General features: G+C 40.9%; 1 protein-coding gene across 2 annotated transcripts; it reads right to left on the bottom strand.

Moving 5' to 3' along the window:
* Nucleotides 1-317: 317 nt before the first annotated feature.
* On the bottom strand, nucleotides 318-12,949 carry LOC125760523 (uncharacterized). Of its 2 annotated transcripts, none has more exons than XM_049420717.1 (8): nucleotides 11,507-12,949; nucleotides 7,973-8,563; nucleotides 4,925-5,425; nucleotides 3,830-4,035; nucleotides 3,223-3,436; nucleotides 2,599-2,917; nucleotides 1,771-1,895; nucleotides 318-1,643 (listed from the first exon to the last, which is right to left on the bottom strand). In XM_049420717.1, exons 2-8 carry the CDS (start codon nucleotides 8,052-8,054, stop codon nucleotides 1,507-1,509), a joined length of 1,584 nt encoding a protein of 527 aa, XP_049276674.1. In that variant the 5' UTR covers nucleotides 8,055-8,563; nucleotides 11,507-12,949; the 3' UTR covers nucleotides 318-1,506. The 2 variants fall into 2 exon arrangements, with proteins under 2 accessions (XP_049276674.1, XP_049276675.1); XM_049420718.1 differs by having other exon boundaries at nucleotides 12,722-12,949.
* Between the last annotated feature and the right edge of the window lie 6,289 nt (nucleotides 12,950-19,238).

The raw sequence follows: 19,238 nt of genomic DNA, 5'->3' as shown, positions 1-19,238 counted from the left end.
ACCGCACGACTTCTATATGTTGATAAAGCTGAAAAGCCCGCTCCAGAGACTCTGTCTTAAAATAATAGAGCAGGTTCAAGCCGCTGTGATCATTTTTTTTAACAGTTCCTAAGATTGGAAAATCCGTTGTCCTTAATGCATTGCACCAGCAAGGTATTACTTTGAAAGCGAAGAAATTAAATTGAAAGAATAAATAAAGAATTACTATAATAAATGCAACGATAACTTATTCTTAGGACATAAGAAAAAAATTATTAATTTTCTTACTATATGTGATATTGTTGCTTAGAAATATGTCAATAAAAAACATCTTCCGATTGTTGTGTTACATTCGCCAGAGACGTCCCATTTCTCTGGTGGTATATATTTGTTTTGCATTCCTTCCCGCATTCTGTCTCGGTGTTTAGCTTAATGCTTCGAGTTTAATTTTTTCCTTAACACATGTTCTGTCCGGTTGGTATAGTTGTAGCATACAATGTATGCTTTCCGAATATGCGGAAAGCAAAGATTTCATGACTTGGGTGTGTGTTTGATTTTTGCTGTGTGTTGTTGTAAGACGTTGTTGTATATTTTGCAAATTGATTTGACGTAGTAATACATGTTTTGACATTTTGCTGCTTTTTTTTTTAATCGTTCGCGGGGTCGGTTTGCCAGTGAGCAAACGGGCTTCTTTTTGTTTTTAGCTAATTTACGTAAATGTTTGGCTTTCCATAACTTAGTCTTTTTCCTCTTAAACAATCAGGATACACGTGTACTTGTTAGCTTATTCATGAACAGCTATCCGTTACAATATAAACCGTCTCGGTTAGTTTTGTTTTTAACTAATTGCAAGATGACAAATCGTTCGCCGTACACATGGATTGCTTATCAAAAGTAACCGGTTCAACAATTACTCCATCAAGTGTAGTAAAAATTTATATCACGATCGTAAATCAATGTGTAAAATAGAGAAGTAGAGCTATAAACTTTCAATCCTATGATGGCAGAGTAGTAAAAACCGAAACACGCAATGAGATTTTATACAATATCATAACAAGATGTGCATTACCTAGTAACTTATTGTATGTACATGTTTATTTTGATTTTTCGTTTTATTTATTTAAACGTTTCTCTCAACCTGTGAAGAACCCAAATGAGTTAGACTTTTGAATTCGTTTGAAGAAACCTTGCCATACAATCCATGCTCGATCTGAATACAGACACAATCAAAGGATGCTGTCCTGTGTGCGTAGATCTTTATACTGTTGCGATCGAATCTATTTTTCTCCCTTCGCACACAGAACAAATGAACTTTCTGAACGATTACGATTTCGTCCAAGTGCGTTTGTCAAGCGAGAAGAATTCTCACTTTATCGTAGTTTTGAATGGTCATTCTTAGCAATCTCATGCCTCCTTCCGATAACCCGAAATTAACTATTCTGTGAGTTTGCTAAAACATGCTTCTAATTTTGTTGTTTATGTCCCTTGAATCGTCTCCCAGAAAGAACTGTTCAGCGCAGGGAACGATTAACAGTACAGCTGCATCCAGCTCAGATTCAGCAGTATGAACCAGCTTATTGCCACCGTTGTGAAGCGAATGCCGAACAGCACAAATGCCTCTTTGCGATGCCCAAAATTATGCTGAACAGCGGCCGGCGTTTCACCTGTGATTGAATGGAGAAAAAGTGGGAGACAAGTCCGTACCACCGCACCAAGATCCGAAGACAATAAAACTTTCATTATCGCACTGGTTCAACTCAGGCCGAGAGTAATCCTATTACGCATACGTACCGTTCAGAACCTGCACCTGGGCCGACCGACTCTGTTTCCCGGCAACGGTACAGTTGTAGACGCCATTGTGGACACGATTTGCCTGCAGAATCGATATTCGGCTGATGAGCCACTGCTTGGTGCCGCTGGTGAGAAAACGGGATACGAAAAGGGACAGTTAGAGCCGATGGTCACGAAAGAACACGTCCGCACTCCGCACGGTCTCATAAAAGCGGAAGGGAACACGTGATGGGTCCGAAACGGATCGTTTGCGTCCGACAAACGCTTGCTTTTGATGGTGACCTCGTCATACAGTTTGGTCGAAGAACGGTGGACAAAATTTCATTTGATGCTGCTACCGACGATAAATTATACGCATTTGAATGGAACGGAAGTGAATGCCGCCGAATGTACGATGGAGCACTTCTCCGAATCGTTGAAATGGTGCATTTTGTAGTTGCGAAGGGACTACAGATTTGGACATTTATCAATAGTAGCAAATTGTATGGTCGGCTGATGCATGTGTATGAGCCTTTGCTAGGTAATAATGGTCCATAAATCCAGTACAATACGCAATAAGTCGCTGTACTTTAAATAAATCCTGGATACGTTCAATGTTTTCCTTTTTCGATGCAGAAGAAACCATGCCAAATTGAATAATCTACACAAATTAGACGACATGTAAACATAACTTCGCTGCATGATGATTTGCAGCAGAAAACGTTATTGTTACACCGATATATGGCCAACATCATAAGCTATTCCAATGATCGATAAACGGCGACATGACGCTGGCGTGTGTCAACCCATTAACACCCTCATCCACAGCAACACATGCTTCAAACTTACCTAAAACTCATCTTGACATCCTTCGGCAACTCGGCGCCATCCTTGGTCCAGCTAATCAACCCTCTTTCCGTCGTATCCGACGGTTTGTTATCGTCTTTGGTGGTTTTGGCGCCTTGTTTCGACAACTCGTCCAATGTGTTCGCCTGTAGACCAACGGAAGTCCTCGAGCGTTGCTGTTGGGTGGCGGACTTGGAGCTGGGCGGAAGACTCGCCAGATACGACGTCGACACTTGGCAAGATATCTCGATCGTGCTGCCCAATTTGTAGTAACGGTCGAAGAACTCGTAGCCCATCTCGTCCACTATTCTTACGGCTGGTTCTTTTGGCGAATGGAAAAGGAAAAGAAAGGCGAATCGTTTAAATCGAGCACAAGAGTACGATGAAGTGAGAAGAAGTTCATTAAAATGAGAATTGTATATTGTCCTCAGGTGATTTATTGGAGCTGATTATTAGTCATAAAGACCTTGCTCTAAATGAACAAATCGCTTTAGACGGTGTTGCATTTTTGATGTTTTACTTCGATTCAACGGCCAAACCAATTTCACAATGTACAATTTAACCATCTCCACTTGATCACTGCACGGCAATCAACAGCGAAGGGTGATGGGCGATGATTGTACTTACCCAAGACGGTCAGATTCGTTGCAAACACTCGCGGAGGATGCGTCGACACCTGGCACATGTACAGTCCGGCGTCGTCCGATTTGATCGGGTTGATATGTAGCCTCCAATTATTGGGATATTGAAATTTGACCTTTATCCTCGGGTCCCCGCTGTACGTATTATTACCGACGGTGAGTAACGACACCTTATCGGTGGTTCTTCGTATCCACATCACCTACCGGATGGTTCGGAACGAAGCACACGGGTCCGATACATGCCGCAAACAGAGTCGGAAAATAAAGGGAAGAGATAAAACACACCATCACTACCGATAGTAGACGATTGAGAAGGGTATGCGTGCGGATAAGATTAATTTTCGCCCGACCACGGGTCGTTCGTTCGTAGCTGATTCTCTGGGTGGAACTGATTCTTTCACATAAATCCCACCATCGGATCCCAAACCGTGTGGCAACTAGGTCAGGTGCTGAGAAACAGAATATTGCCACGATTTCATATGCCAAGATGTAGGCACGTCCTTTCTTGGGACTGCTTGGGATTGTCGGCCAAATGGCAGCGGATGGGAGGATGAATAATGAGCGGTAGACAGAGCGATGGCGATGATGCTTACCGTTTTATCTTTTAGCATTCCTACCCTACAGTTGAGGATAGCCTCCGTTGATAAATGATATCCAACCTGCAAGGCCGCCCCGGAAGTCACGTTGACCGGTTCCTCGAAAAAAGGACCCCAATGACGTTCGTGATGATGCTTGCTTTGATAAGGCATCGAATGGACAATTCGACTACGCCGCACGTCAGGTAAGGTAGGTATTAGTACTGGAAAAAGTAGTGTATGGTTAGCAAATTTGTGTATGAAGGTGTTTGAAATGTTAATGAGAGGATACATTAGATTATGATTAGCACATTTTTTTCCTGTGTTGATAAGATTGTACAAAATTAATTGTTTCTGCCTCGTCGAAAGTCGTTTAGTGAGCTGTACCTCTATTTGAACACCGAGTTTGTTCTTTGGAATATTTTTATATACATGTTTCGTGGCCCTTTTAATTTATTTTAGAAAAGGATGTAAAGGATGAATCACAAAAAAATAATATTCAAAATACGTTGTGTTTCTGTCTCCAAAAAACTAAACTTTTAATAAACATTTGTATATCTTGTATATCTTGCATATCCCTTCATAATATTGTCCTACTCAATACGGCAAATAGCCATTATTTGAAAATTTAAATAATATAATAATATAAAAATATTTAAAAAGACTAGAATGGTGAAAAATATGTACTCCAGTACCTTAACGCCTTAATACAAAAAAATAAATAAAAAAATAAAAAAAAAAAAATACAACTGATTTTGTATGATCGATGCAAGGACTTTTGTCAGTTATGAATCTTTTTTTTTTTGGTTCATTGAAATTCTAAGCTATCTCAGCCACTCGATAAAAGGAAATGGTTTCTTTTAGATTTATACATCCAACAGACAATTCAAGCAGTGATCAGAAAAGGGTGAATAATGCGACCATCATCATATGACGCCTACGGTTAACCATTCCATTCACAAGTCATGTCGCCGATGGAAGCATCTTCGAAAGCAACGATTAATCAGATCAACAACTAATAAAATCCGGATCTAGATGCGTTTCGTGTGATACACCTTACAAAATCGATTATCAAGATGTCTTGCTTTACCATCCGGTACACCGAAGACTTACATGGTCGAAATGTTGTGTATTTGCTGTTGGCACTGCTACCGTCGTATTGTACGTCAGTCGACGCTGCAACGCTGGAGACACCGCCCAGTAGCGTCCCGGTAGGGCTATATCGTGCACCGGATGGAACTGTGTGCGTTGTTCCCGCCGGTCCCAGGTCCGTTCCCTGCGCGCCAACCGCTTCTGGGTGTGGACGTGTCGACGTGTCCGTTACTGCCGATGTCACATCTCGGATTAGACTTTCAGCCGACACTGTCAACGATGACGGCAATGGCAGTGCTGCCATATGTAACGGTGTCACCGGCAGAGTCGCTGATGACGTCGATGGCTCCAACCAGAAGCTGGTTGTCGTCGACATGGGACTCGACTGAGGGGACGGTGTTGTCACTGCCGACGATGACATTGTCGGAGATTGGATTCTACTGTTTGAGGTGATTTGTTTAGAATATTGTAGATCCTCCGTGGTGGTTGGATGCTCCGTCAGCATCGTCTGCTCTCGTACATCTGCAAAAAAAAAACGGTGGCAACGAATGGAACGGAATAGAGAAGACTCTTATCCACGGCATTTTATAGGGAAAGATAGCGTTTCATTATACTTGGGACGGGGGGTCAATTTTAGACGGTAAATGTGTTTGTTTAGTAAACATTTCGTAGAGAAAAAAGAATGTTTAAATAATGATTGTATCTGAGCTACTATTTGTTAGCTATTCATACGAACTCCGAGACCGTTTGGGAATACATCTTGGGTAAAGCAAAAAACTTTCACAAAAGGCAGAAAAGCATTCTTGTTCATGCATTTGTTAGTGGTGCATCTTGCTCTCTGTGGAGATGATGTTTAGTATAGTGAGTAATGTTGCTATTCAATTACCATAAAGAGAATGCTTTTTACTAGAGAGAATGTACTACGCCAAAGCTTCAAGTACGTTCTTCAAAGTGGTTGCACCCATTTACTGCAGTTGTGCGCTTGTGTAGACGTGTACCGAAAGAAGTTTTCCGCGAACAGCATTTATTAAGTTTTCCTTTTGTTTATTTTACGCTCCAGATGGCTACATTCTCATCCTTTTTTGGTTTGCGAAGGCTCTACAATTGTAAGCCTTTTTGACGGTTTTATACGTCTCTTTGAGTATGGCTTACAGTACTGTTAAGTGCTTGGCTGTTTGTAACATTAAATCAAGATAATTTCTCTGGGTACTAAGCAACCAGGAAGAGGATAAGTATATTGTAGGTTATTTTTTGTAAGGAAACGGAAAGGTTTTTTTTTTGTATAAACACGAACGAAAGATATTAAAATTACATCAATCTTTCCTACGGTTAGGTCACCCTTCGATGTGGTCCCCGACAGGGAAGAGCAAAACTTTCAAAAGCATTCTCAAATGATTAAGAAAACCCTTAGGTAGGTTCCTTTTGTACCGAGAATGTTGTATCCCACTCAAATGTAAACCACACATACCGGTGGCGTAGGGAAAAACGGTGCAGCAACACGTTACCAAATGATGACGGATAACGAGGGGATGACCGGTAAAGGTTTTCCCCAATTTAAACTAGCCAGCACACATCCATGGAACCCAATTAGTTTCCTTGATGAACAACATAAGATAAGCCCGAAAACATCGGTGACCCTTGAAATATTGTTGCTCTATCTGTGGCGGGCGGCTCGAGTTGATTTATGGTTGCCCGAGTTGACTTATTATCTTCAATCGGAGCACGGTTATCACATCGTATGAATCTTAATGTTATCGAAATGTTGTTGAATATTTTAAAATCATGTGATGTTGGCTGATTCATGCACGGGGCTTTAGTGAAGTGTTTGGATGAGTAGGGTTGTGTTTGGATGCCAGCGACACTTTGAAGTAGTAAGCACGAGTAAATCATGCGCATTTATCGCAACGATCAATCAGTTTCGCTAGGTAACAGGAATCAAAGGAAAACGTATTTATTACACGTTCAAGTATTTTGTTTAATGTGTTCACTTCATTTAAAAATTTCATCAAACGATCAAAGGATTTTTAAATCAAAGTCTACGGGGTATGAATTTCATTGCTCATAATGGACTAAATATACTCGGATGAAGCACATGGAAAGCTTAAAATGTACAAATCATTGCATACTAGGCGTATTTTATAAAAAAAAAACAGTAAAGCAATCTATACGCAGAAAAAAGTTTAACAATAGGTCATTAACACCTCATAATTTGCATTTATTAATACGTGTTTTTACCTTTGATAGATGCTTTAAAGAGCAATGTATATTTCATCCGTAAAACAGTCGAAAGAATAATCGATTTTCTAATCTAAATGAGAGTTTATTGCTTCATTTCCTATCATTAAGTGATGCCTAATCATGCTACCTGGCTGGAGCGATTAAAATCGCAATCAAATTCAACCATTCCTGGTACCCGGTACTTTTACTCTTCGAGAGGTTTATGATTGAAGGGTTTCTAATGGTTTACGAAAGCGAACAGAGCAGACACTCATTTTCATCCTCGCAACATTCGTTGATTTGCTCAGGAAGCGATTTGAAGCCTTGTACAGAAGCCTTGTGGAAAATTCCTTCATCATCTTTTGCTGCTTCTCTACTCACTAGAGCTTAGGCATAACTTTGTATGTGAAAACTCCCTACCCTTCACAGAGCAGCTGTGGTAGAATGAGGCAAAACTTTTCTGCTCAATTTTGTTTGTTTCCTTAGCCGATCGAGTGTATTCCCCACACTCGATATCTTTTTAACTGTTACACCTTGTTTTAGTTCGGAAAAGAATATTCATGCTGGGAAAAATAAACATCAAGTGAATGTTAGCCTTGGGTCGAGCAATTTGAACGTTAATTTTGGAAGAAATTTCCCCCATTACAATGGTCAGGCAAATGCAGAAAAACAGAAACATTTATACGCCCCAGAGGAGGACAAAGTTTGGTGTTTGTAAGTAGCACAAATAGTCTTGCAGGATATTTTTACATGGCGCATAAAATGCTAGGGTGTGTCAACTGCTTTCCAAGTGTGGGATAAATTGATATAATTAAAGAAGCATGTAGCATGAAACGATCGTTAAACACTTACCAATCATCATCGTCAGCAGTAGTACAATGGTCGCAATTGCGACACTGTTGCATTGATGTTTGAAGCAGCCCAACGATGTCATCACAGGATCGTTTGCATTATCCACATGGTTTCGCTTAAAGAGGGTACCGTGTTTCCATCGTGCTTCCAAACCAACGTTACACCACACAACTAAACTGAATCCACTGTTAGCATCTCATTAACCACACGTGTCAAATGGGAATGAATTTAGTTTGTGGTTTGATTACGCGTTTTCAAACATAATTTTTAACCACTTAATCGATTTTCATTAAACAGATGTTTTTTTCACATCCTTGTGCGCCCTCATTTACATCTCTTCGCATATTGTTTCACTCACAGTTAATTTCATTGTGCTTTGTGGAATTTTTTTATCACTTTTTGTTCTTTTTTCGTCGGTCCTTGATTGTTTACAATTTTTCACCAGTTTCACACTTTAACGTTGGTTATTTATTGTGATGATTTTTCACTACAGCCAAACCACTTCGTATAAGGTTCTGCCAAGAAGTCGGCCTTGGGATTTATGAGTTTCAAGGTTGTCAAGGCTCATTATAAGACCGGCATATTCATTTACTATATCATGATGAAAGAAAAAACGTGAAAAATATGATGAATAAGACAACCTTGTTTTTTGCTAACAAACATTTACTTAAACAAAAAAATTGCAATTCTCCTAAAAAAACCGAAAACGGCCCTCAAACACCGTATTAAGCACAACCACAGGATGTCAGTTCATTTCATTTGATATTTTTATTTTGAGCCCGATTTTTCTTTTGTATTAGCGCTTCAAACTCAATCGGAAAGAAAATGATAATAGCAATGTGAAAGAAACAAAAGAAACACCCACCCAGAAACCAGAGCACAATAAAGAGCCACCCCTCAAAAAAGTGTATATACAATGCCGGCAATGTCCTGCTGATTGGTGGAAGGAAGGCATTCATAAATAAATCGCCACCATAAATTCTCGTTATCCACAATGCTCTATGATTTCCGTTGCGTTCATTTGTTCGATCATTTTCATCTCTCTTTTTCTGTGTGTAATGTTTCTGGTCGTCAGTTTGAATTCTCGCGCCTGCATCGAAACGGGCAGTGCAGTAGAAGTAATCGCGGCTGTGGTGTGGTGCTGTGAAGCAATAGAAAGATATCGGTGAAATATTTAATGGCTATGAACAACCCAGCCAGACGGACGCTGGGACGCATTCTGCAGCGTTTCATTTTTTTTTTGCTCTGTCCGCCGCTTTCTTTTTCGGACCCAGCAGGATGTCTGTACGGGAATCTTTGCATCCCTTGGCATCGGATGCTGATAATGATAAATGGCCAACGCCAACGACTGGTAGGACTTCCGTCCCGGGAAGCGCATTGGATCTATGTGTGAGTGTGAAATGTGTCCCGGTTTAGAAATGGCTGAAAGTTGTTCTCCTTCCCCGCCAAAGATGGTGAGCGAAATGCGTTCCAATGGTGTGTGAAGGGTGCAGCCTTTTTGGTGGCAATTTGCCAACGATGGTGTTTTAGAAGAAAGCTTCATACAGTGAGATGAACATTGAGCGGTACGAAAAACATCCATTAGCATCCGGTAGTTTCATTTTTCATCTCGTTGCATTTCTCGACGGTTATGTTTCAAATTTGCTCAACACGTATTCTAATGAATTCATTCGCTTAACTTAAGAGACACTTCATGCGAAACTATAAGCAGGAAATACGTTATGAAAAAGAAGTTGCTGCATTCTTCTAACATTACTTCCATGCAATTTGTTTTCGTGGAAGGCTACAGTTGACAGCTACGGTAGAAACCTTTATGAAAACTTCTTTTTAAGAAGATTGCATAACTTTGGGCGTTTTAAGCTCCCCGTTGTTAAGTTTATTTTGTGAGCTTATTCATCTCAATGTTTGCGCAGTTTTGATACGCTTTAATGTTTATATTTTTACATGACATAATAATCTTATTAAAATTCTATATTGCTGTACCGTCATTAAGTACGATTTGTTCAAAACTATCCTTTTGTGCCATTATAAAGCAGAGAAGAAAAAAAAACTAATAACTGCTCATAGCGGATAGTAATAGCAATTTTCATCCTCATTCCGTACATAATACTTATCCATCCCAATGATCCCGGGATCAACACGGGAATGGAAGCAGAAGGCTAATGCTGCTAAAAATTTAATAGAGGCTAATGGTAAGTAATGTGCCCCAAATTATGTTTGCCCACGGGCGAAACCAACCGCTCCATTATCGTTGATGTATTAAAGTTCGGGTGATCTGCAAACATTCACCAAGCCCGACACACGTGCGCGAAGTAAGAGGGAAGGGGGAGGCGACGGGAAAGAAAGGGGAATCGTTTATGTTGTTTTTAAAACCAACCATGTGTACCACACGGTCACGGTTGGCGCTCCATTGCATGTGGGAGGGTGTTAAAAGCAACGACGGAACTGACACCTTTCGGTTCGGCAAAGAAGGTTCACTTAATTAAAATGGCTCCTTTTCCCTGGCAGGAAGACGATGGAATGTACTTCAGCCAAAAAGGTAGGCTCGAGGCGTTTGACCGGGTAAAACCGGTTACACTGTCTAGTGGCACTTGTTTTCCACCGAGCGAATGTGCGGAACGGAGTGTAACAACTAACAAGGAAAAAATTTTTTTTTGCTTTACTTTGTAAAATGAAAAATTCTTTACCCATTGTGACATGATTTGAGACAAGGCAAACTTTTAAATCATCCATTAGCCGGCACACGGCCACGGTAGGGACACGTGAAAGATAAAACGAAACTGAAACACAGCACAACAAGCACCGGCGGAAAAGAGCATCGTGAATAGCGTTCCTTTGACCTTCTTCTCAGCTTCACCACAATCTCTTTGTTTGGTCGTCAGATTTTGTTTGTTCCCTTTTACCTTCCAACCGATGGAAGACCTTTTGTAGACAGTTTCACAAAATCGTTATCCTGTCGGACCACCCCCCGGGAGAGGTCCCTGTAGCGATTTGGCGTACCGTGTACGTGTGGTCCTGATTTCTTGCCTACGGTAAGGTGAGACATTGGTTTTTCGCAAGTGGAAAAACCCGAGGAAGCATAACATCGAGCGTCCAGAAAAAACTCCAAACAAACCACGGTTCGTTAAAAATGCTTCCGCCGGTCCGTTGGGCTGGTTTGTTGTTTCTTTGTTTTTGTTCGTTTCATTAAAAATAATCGTTCTGTTTACTGTTTATTTAGCCGCTTGTTTTGGCCGTCGTTTTGTGGCTTGATAGAATGGGAATACGGGGGAGATTTTTTTTTGTGCAGGTGTTTCGTTTTTGTTGCCAAAAGCAAAACCAAAAACAAAAGTAACCGATGAAGCGGGTGATTGGATGTGCTGATAATGGGTTGAGATTTAGAGTACTGATTAAAGTTTTTAAATGACACGATGAGTTTTTTTTAGAGTTATATTTCAAAACCTCTTTGAGAGGATATTGGTTTTAGAAACACTAACTAAGTTGGACATATTTTCGTATTTTTCCAAACTTCATTATGCTAAATGTAGTGCTTACCGTTTAGTGATTTAAACCAACAGCCGCTTCATATAAAAATAAAATACCTTGGCGATTCCTTGACTAATGCATATAGACAATCAAAATGATTTATCTACATTAGCGTAACCAAGAAACAGTGTTGTAAGAATGAAACACTTTAATACTTCAATTAAATTGACGAAACAAGTTGATGTAAATAATACATCGAATCACGTTACTTTCCGTTACCGTTCCGGTTCTTCACCAAACATCTAACATTTCACCAAACACTCGAAAACAACTTCAAACCAAACCTGTTCAACACTTTGGCTGAACTTGTATGTTTTGTGTGTGCTGCTTGATTTCACAGTGTAAAACGAAACACCGAAAATAATTACGCCACTCAGCAGGAAGCTCCTTCGAACTCGACGCTTTCGCTCGGTGCTGCTTTGTGTATGTGTGTCTTTAACTTAATATTTCGACACAAAAGCTTCTGCCACTGACAGGATGTCTCACAACTTCTTCCACGTTCGTATCAGATGACTCAATTTCGGCGGGCAGCAATTTTAAGAACATTAGACACATTTTCTCACATTTCCAGTGCAACCACCGGCAGTGGCATCCGTCGAACCACCGTAACACTGTGCCAAAGTAATTTCCATTATCCACTTAAGGTGTGATCCGTTTTGGCACCGAGTCAAACGTCCCACGCGTACACAACATCCTCACCGTGATACGTATCCTCCGCCGGTTTGGTTGTTGTGGGACTTTGTTGAGGAAAAACGGTAACAATTTTTTTTCAACATTACACACGCACATATCGTAGCAAATGGAAGCACCGCAAAGGATATGTAAATGGCACGCTGGAAGGTCGCTGGAACATATCATCTATACAGCAACCACAAAATGTTTTGATGGTTCCCCGTGGAGTGTCGGGCACGAGAGTTCCCTGTTTGTTCATTTGCATGAGGTGTGAAAGTATTCTATTCCACAAGCGAGCGTTCGAAGCGGGTGAGCAGGATGAATCATGCTCCCCAAGAGGTCAAGAGGACTTTCACGACCCTTTTGGTACGTTATGGCGATGGGATCACGAACTAACACCGGTATAGCAATCGAGAGGTATCCCATGACCTTATCTTTTTACATATTAAATGGCACACATCTGTCTGTCTACAGTTGATTCACTGAACACGATTAACATGTCGATAAGCATATAATCCATCGTGACTAAAACATTACTATCGATCAACTCACTGTGGTTGAAGAAAACAAAATAAAAACTCCACCGCAACAACTCGTCAAACACTGGTTAATTTCTCGAACGTTGACCCACTGTGTTAAACGCAACGTGAACGGCCACCCTCAGTAACGATTCAATCGTAACTGACCTTCCATCGTTGCCTAGTAGGCCATACCAATTCGACTCCAAACAATCGTGCCCACGGTGAAGATTTCTCCAGCATCCATGGAGATCTCACGGATGTAGGTGAGATACTCACAGGGAGTGACCTCGTGGAGTCTGCGCGATCCGAGGATGTACATGGTATGTTTATGTCCATAGAAAGCACGAAGTTCTGATGAACGTCAGCAAGTGCTTCTCCTAAATGAACACAAACCCATCCCAAAAGAGGGCCAACCGTCCATTCCTCCAGACGCATTTTTGTGGGAAGCTGAGTAACAGAAGGCATCGTTGTGGGAAGCTGAGTAACTGAAGTCATCGTTGTTGATTTTCTTCTCTTGGTCAACACCTTCATCCACCTTGTTCCCTCCGTCATTGCACTCACTGCCATTTATGCACCGGTTCATGCCTTTTAGACGAAGAATGGTGGACTCTTCCCATGGGTCACCCTTTCTATCCTGGTCATAATTCTCGCTGATTCCTTTCTGTTGTCCTTGAATTGAAGTAAGAATTGCATTTGCTTTGTGAAAGATGTTGTTTGGACTGGCTTGAGTGGTGAGGAACTGCGTGAGAGTTTTTAGCGACGTTTGTCCAGATGACCACTGTGGACGCTGTTTGCTCGGTACGTGGAGAGCATCCGTAAAAAGCACATGATATCATGCAATACGTCGATGAGAGTGTCAAAATGTCACCAGCGAGTGGGATGAGGCTATTGTGGAGGTTAGCTTCCGGTAAGAGGTCAAAGGAATTTGGCTGGAATTTATTCTCCCTCGTAATATCGCTGTTCTATTACACTGTTGGCGTAATCGTAAAGAGGACACAAGATGGGGGATGATATTATGCTGATATCATCATGCGAAAAGCCCTCCTATTCTTCTGTAGGTGAGATATATAAGCATCAGATTCCCGGGGAAGACGTTTCGGTGATTTAAGGAGTTGTGCATAATGAAGTTCTTCCTGTCTTATATTGCGTATATCTCACCTCGTACAGCTACAAGTTGATTGTTTATTTTACATCTTCCTGGAACACTTTTAATATCTCCAAGAACCTTCATACATGTTCAATATTTACATCAGTAAACATCCGTAGCCTTCAAATCGAACGGAATTTGCGTTCCTTCTGCTGAAAGTTGTCTTTATCGCACAAGGTGGTAGAATTGAATTAAAGGTATGATACATTTCTCGCAGTAAGTTTGAATATTTATGTCACTCCACCGCCAATCCTCTGCGCCTACAGCGAGCGTGTGTGTGTCTACGGTATGCAAGAATCACACAAGGTAACGTGTGGTAAATTGTTATTACATATGTAACGTGACACTCTGTTAGCACAGTCGAGTTCGAAGAAAAGCGCCCGTTCAGCTTTAAGGCATCGAACATTTTCCAATCGAAGATGTGCAAGAAAACACATACACGAGTACAAGAGCAAACATTCTCCTACACGGACACACAGCCACCCAAACATGGAGGATAAGATCCGGTTACAACGGGCTGTCGATATGTGTTGCCCAATGTTCCAATTCGTTTGTTCGAGGGGTTTTTTTCTGCACCCAAGCTGGGAAAGGGATGAAAAACGAACCAAAGTACCTTTTTCTTCATCATTGGCAACAGCAGCTATGATTCGGCAAGATGTTTCCGTTCAAAGCGCTCGACCTTTAGCAGGTTGTGTCTTTTTTTTCTTCCGTCGATTCGTCTTCAAGACACGAAAGTATTTGAAATTCATTCCTTGTTCTAGGCCGGTAAGAGAGATGTTTTTTGCTCAGGTATTATATTGCAACGAACGAGAGCTTTTAGAAGGGAACTGGTTTGAAAATATCCTCGTTGATATCTGCCATTCACTATGGGAAATCAGTGAATATTAGATCCCATGATTTGTAAGTGAATTGATTCTATGGCATAATTTTACATTTATAAACATCTCTTAACCATAAACCATTTAAAATGATGTGCGTTAAACTGCACGAAATTAGTTAAGAACGTTGCTAACTAAATAGTAATGAAAGACATAACCTTGATTTGACCACTGTGCGACTTAAAACTACACGAAACATGCTTGGAAAGCAGACATTGAGATGTTCCATTCGCAATCGTGTTTCACGGTCCGATGACAATTGGCTACAATGTCTTCCCCAGCGACTGCAATGGAATTAAATTGGCAAAGTCTTGTTGATAGCGCACGGTAACGAACAGACCATGCACGTTGAAATATTTGAAAGAATAGTTAACGGAAAAACAAAACTGTCATTCGAGAAAATATATGGCCCACGGGGAGATGGAAAAAAAGTCTCCCAGCATCTCATGCACCACAGCAATAGTTGCTATTGATGCTGTTGATGCAGACATTTCCTTCTGTTTTAGCCATTTTAAGCTTTTATTGCACACCACTCACCGGATGCCGGTGGAACATTCCGTACCGAAAATCATCAAACTTTACGTGGAATCGTGTTTGACATCATTTGCAAAAATCGTGTATACGTTTCAGTTTATTGGGCTATCCCGTTGTTCATAATGCAGCTTGCTTATCAACCGCCCCTAAATGATCTCCGCTGGTGGATCTTCAACTCACGGCAAACGATGGTAGTTGGCTTCCGGCTATTGGTGGATACTTTTCTCTAGCAGCACAATGAGATGCAGTAAACGATGATTGCCAAGCCCGTTGGTGAGAAGTAGAAATTTCATGCTTATCTCCTCTGTTTGGTTTCAGGATTTGCCCACGGTTTGTGAAATTACAGGGTTTTAATGATGGTTCATGGAGCTTCGTCGACTGATCGCTTTCAGTGTAATGTTTAAAAAACGTACGATCTAGGTTTAAATTGTGACGTTTTAATGCTGAGGAATATCCAATATTTCGAGGAGAAGCATATTTACTAAACGAGAGGATGCACAGGGGCAAGATTAATGTTTAAACTTTCTGGGTTTTTTTTGTGCTCAGTTGAATGCTGCAGAATGTAACCCCCTTCTAATGAACCTATCAAATGATGGCATTTGAGAGTTGTGTCGAGATTCAAAATGCGTTTATAGTGTTTTTGAAATATTTCAGAGAAGAATTCCAATTAAAAAATTAGTAAAGATTAATGACTGTGAAAAAATGATTTGAAAATTGAATTCTTCTTGACACTGGGAACCTTATGTTTAATCTTTTGCAATTTAATTCATCTTTTCTGCAGCAACTAAACAAATAATTACATCATCATTCACAAAAAAAGACAATCGTTCGTCCTCAAACCCTGCATTACACCTTCCAATCCTCATTTTTGGCTGCCGATCTCTCCGCGTACAGTACGATAGCCAACCAAGAAGAACCGTTTAATGCTACAGCTGGTAAACATCTCAAGCAAAATCACTGCACCTCATGCGACCAGGTGCATTCTGGTGTACAAATGCAAGCCTCGGGCATCAGAGTGAAATGCCAACGTTTCGTTTTGCGGAAGCCGCGAACGTCCTAACCGAGGCAACGGCCTGGAATCCTTTCTTCCTTCAATCCAGACCGGCAGAACATAAGCACCACATTTTTATCGCATTTCCTGCAGAAAGCGTTGCTTCCGGCCTGTAGCAAACGGTACGGTAGATGGTACCAGAGCACATGTTTCGGAAAGTTTAAACTTTTGCACGAGCGCTTGTGAAAATCGCGTTCGTTATAAAACTACCTAATTGGAAAACGAATGCCATGCTTCCGGTGAACTAGAATGGAAGGCTTAGCATCGTTGTAAAAGCATTTGCCACGTACCTTTCTTGTGAGTATTGATATTTATTGTTGCATGTTTTAAGTATTTAGTCCGGAAGGGGTGCATTGTTCGACAAATAAACAACTAAGAATGGTTCCAATTTTCATTGGGCAAAAATGCGAAAAATGCGCAACATCCTGTGTGAGTAAACAAATTTCAACCCACCAGGTAGATAAGAAATAAATACTTTAAGCATAACATTGGCATCAAAGACTGAATGAGTGTAGCAAGCCAAAAGTGTATGCGTTAAATGTTTATTTTAGAGCTTTTCCATGCACAAATGTACGATGAACATGTTCCTTCCAAAGCAAAAAAAAAAATATGTCGAAGCCATAAGAAAACTGAAGCATAAATATTTATGACCTCAAGTTCTGTTCGGTCCCCAACGGTTAGTTGCAAAAGTTTCCATACCGAAGTCACATTCAGACAGACGAAAAGAATTGTTGCTATGGATTAAGGTGAGAGCAGACTATGGGACATCCCACCACCTCCATTTGGCATACTCTACTAGTATGTGATTTTTAATGGCCCAGTTGTGCAGCTCTTGTTCGCTTGTCTTCATTTAAAATTCGGATATACCAATTCTACTTTCGGCTCAGCGGTTGACAAAACAAAAATCTGACCACAACTTGACCAACACCTTCCCTCTTCTCATTCCCTCTTCCTCAAACATGGATATGAATTATTTACACAAAACTTTCGAAAACTACTCGCACAACCACCAGAAGCCTAATCCTTCAAAACAATCAAAGCCATATTTCTGACCCACACATCGCCTTGCTGGTCAACCACCAGGCGCCTCCATCCGAAAAGTCCACGCGCTTTCAACCACCAGGCGCCTCCATCCGAAAAGTCCACGCGCTTTTCTCCCACGCGTTTCATTGTGCAATTGTGCAGCCGTGCCGGGGTGGGTAAGGATTTTATTCACATATATTTTATTCCACTTCCATGGGAAGGTGTTTCCATTGCAGCGGATAGTTGAGCTGCAACGGATAGAACCAGAACCATGGTCCAAGTTTACCAACCGCCTAATCCGTTTTCCTTCGTGTTCCTCTACTAGGAGGAAGTTTTTTGGGGTGAGGTACCGGTAACGCCTTGCCGGTAGAACAGTGGACGAATGATAAGCGAAAAACGTGAGAATAGTTTCAACACTCCCGGTCCGACTGAGGTTGGCGCTAGTTTGGGGAATGACACCAACACAAACGTGTGTGTGTGTGTATGATCTCACATTTGCTTCCAGTTTCTGTACTAATCGTTTTATGCTGAATCCTTCCGTTTTATACTGAAAGGTTCCACGTCGGCTGGCGAGCCAGTATAGTTTTTCCCTACCGAGGACTCACGCGACATTTCCAGATTTCCATCGCTTAGAACACAGGCAGACGGGGGCATAGTTTTATACCAAACACATATTTTGGGAAGAGTTATCGGATATAATTGTGATTTATAGACAAACATTGAAGGCACAGGCATGCGAAAAACGGGAAGCTTGAGCCGGACGTTTGGAATTTATTCAGTCGCCAGTGTTCTTGTTCTATTTACTGGAAATATACTCTTCCGGAATGAGGAATGAGAAGAATGTCCATTTTATTATGAAGCAGCGGTTGTATTTAGTCACCGATGGCAATTTATTTAAATAGGTTTTTGAGTGATGGATTTGATAAAAAGAGTATTACTTACCTCTTTTTTCCTGGCCTACATTTGTATCTTTCCTTGATATTTAGTCAAGCAATTTTTTAAAATGTGAACAATATAACTACAATTTCACGTGAATGTTCCATGTACTGCAATTGAATATTCATTGAAATTTTTTGCTTTTTTGTTAAATGTTCTAACAGAGGAAGCTTATATTTTATCTTTATATAGCAATTATAAAGGAGTATTATTCATGACATACCAACACAAAGTATGTTTATAGTTTTTTTTTTTTGAAAAGTGTCTGTTTATGACAGGTTGACGATTCACTACCCTTAAATGAAATAATGATGAAATCATTTAGCATCTTTTCTGTTCGCGTTACATCACTTCTGAAAGTCTCACAGCCATCGTCACGTAATGTAAAATATTTTAAAATTACAAAATATCGTCATGTCACATCAAACGAACGCCATAAACCAACAGGTAATTCAGAAGCGAGCTGTCATTGCGCGCCTGCTTCACATATCATCAACACCCGATAACTTTACAGTCGGAATTGCCGCTGCTCTGGCGCACCATGCACGATGAAGGACGTTTTCTTAACGACTGTCTTAATGATGACGCCATTGCCTCGCACAACGTAGCTACTATGCCGTATGCGAGGGCATCGTTTGGTGGTAGGTGCGACAGTGTGTCCTCGTTTCAATAATGATGCTATTTAAAGCGTTTAACCCATCAACATTATCAACCTACTTCGGCGTTTTGCGGAAGCGCTCGCTCCTACTCAACGGGGGCTGGTGAGCTTCAAGTGAACGCGTCTTGTCGATCAATAACGCAAAGTTATCTTCATTCGGTGCGATGTGCTTCTGTGCAGCTCGTACACGTCGTGCGCATATTGTTACACGAAGCCGGCCGAGGTACTTGCGTCGCAGCTCAAATATCTTTACCGCGATAGAGGGAGAATTTTTCGTCTTTTCAGCATTAGGATGCTGTGTTGATATGGTTGCTTTTTAAC

This window comes from Anopheles funestus, chromosome 2RL, assembly GCF_943734845.2.
Source record: "Anopheles funestus chromosome 2RL, idAnoFuneDA-416_04, whole genome shotgun sequence".
NCBI classification, from domain to species: domain Eukaryota; kingdom Metazoa; phylum Arthropoda; class Insecta; order Diptera; family Culicidae; genus Anopheles; species Anopheles funestus.
The sequence above is the reverse complement of the archived record's forward strand: the minus strand, read 5'-3'. Positions and strand labels throughout refer to the sequence as shown.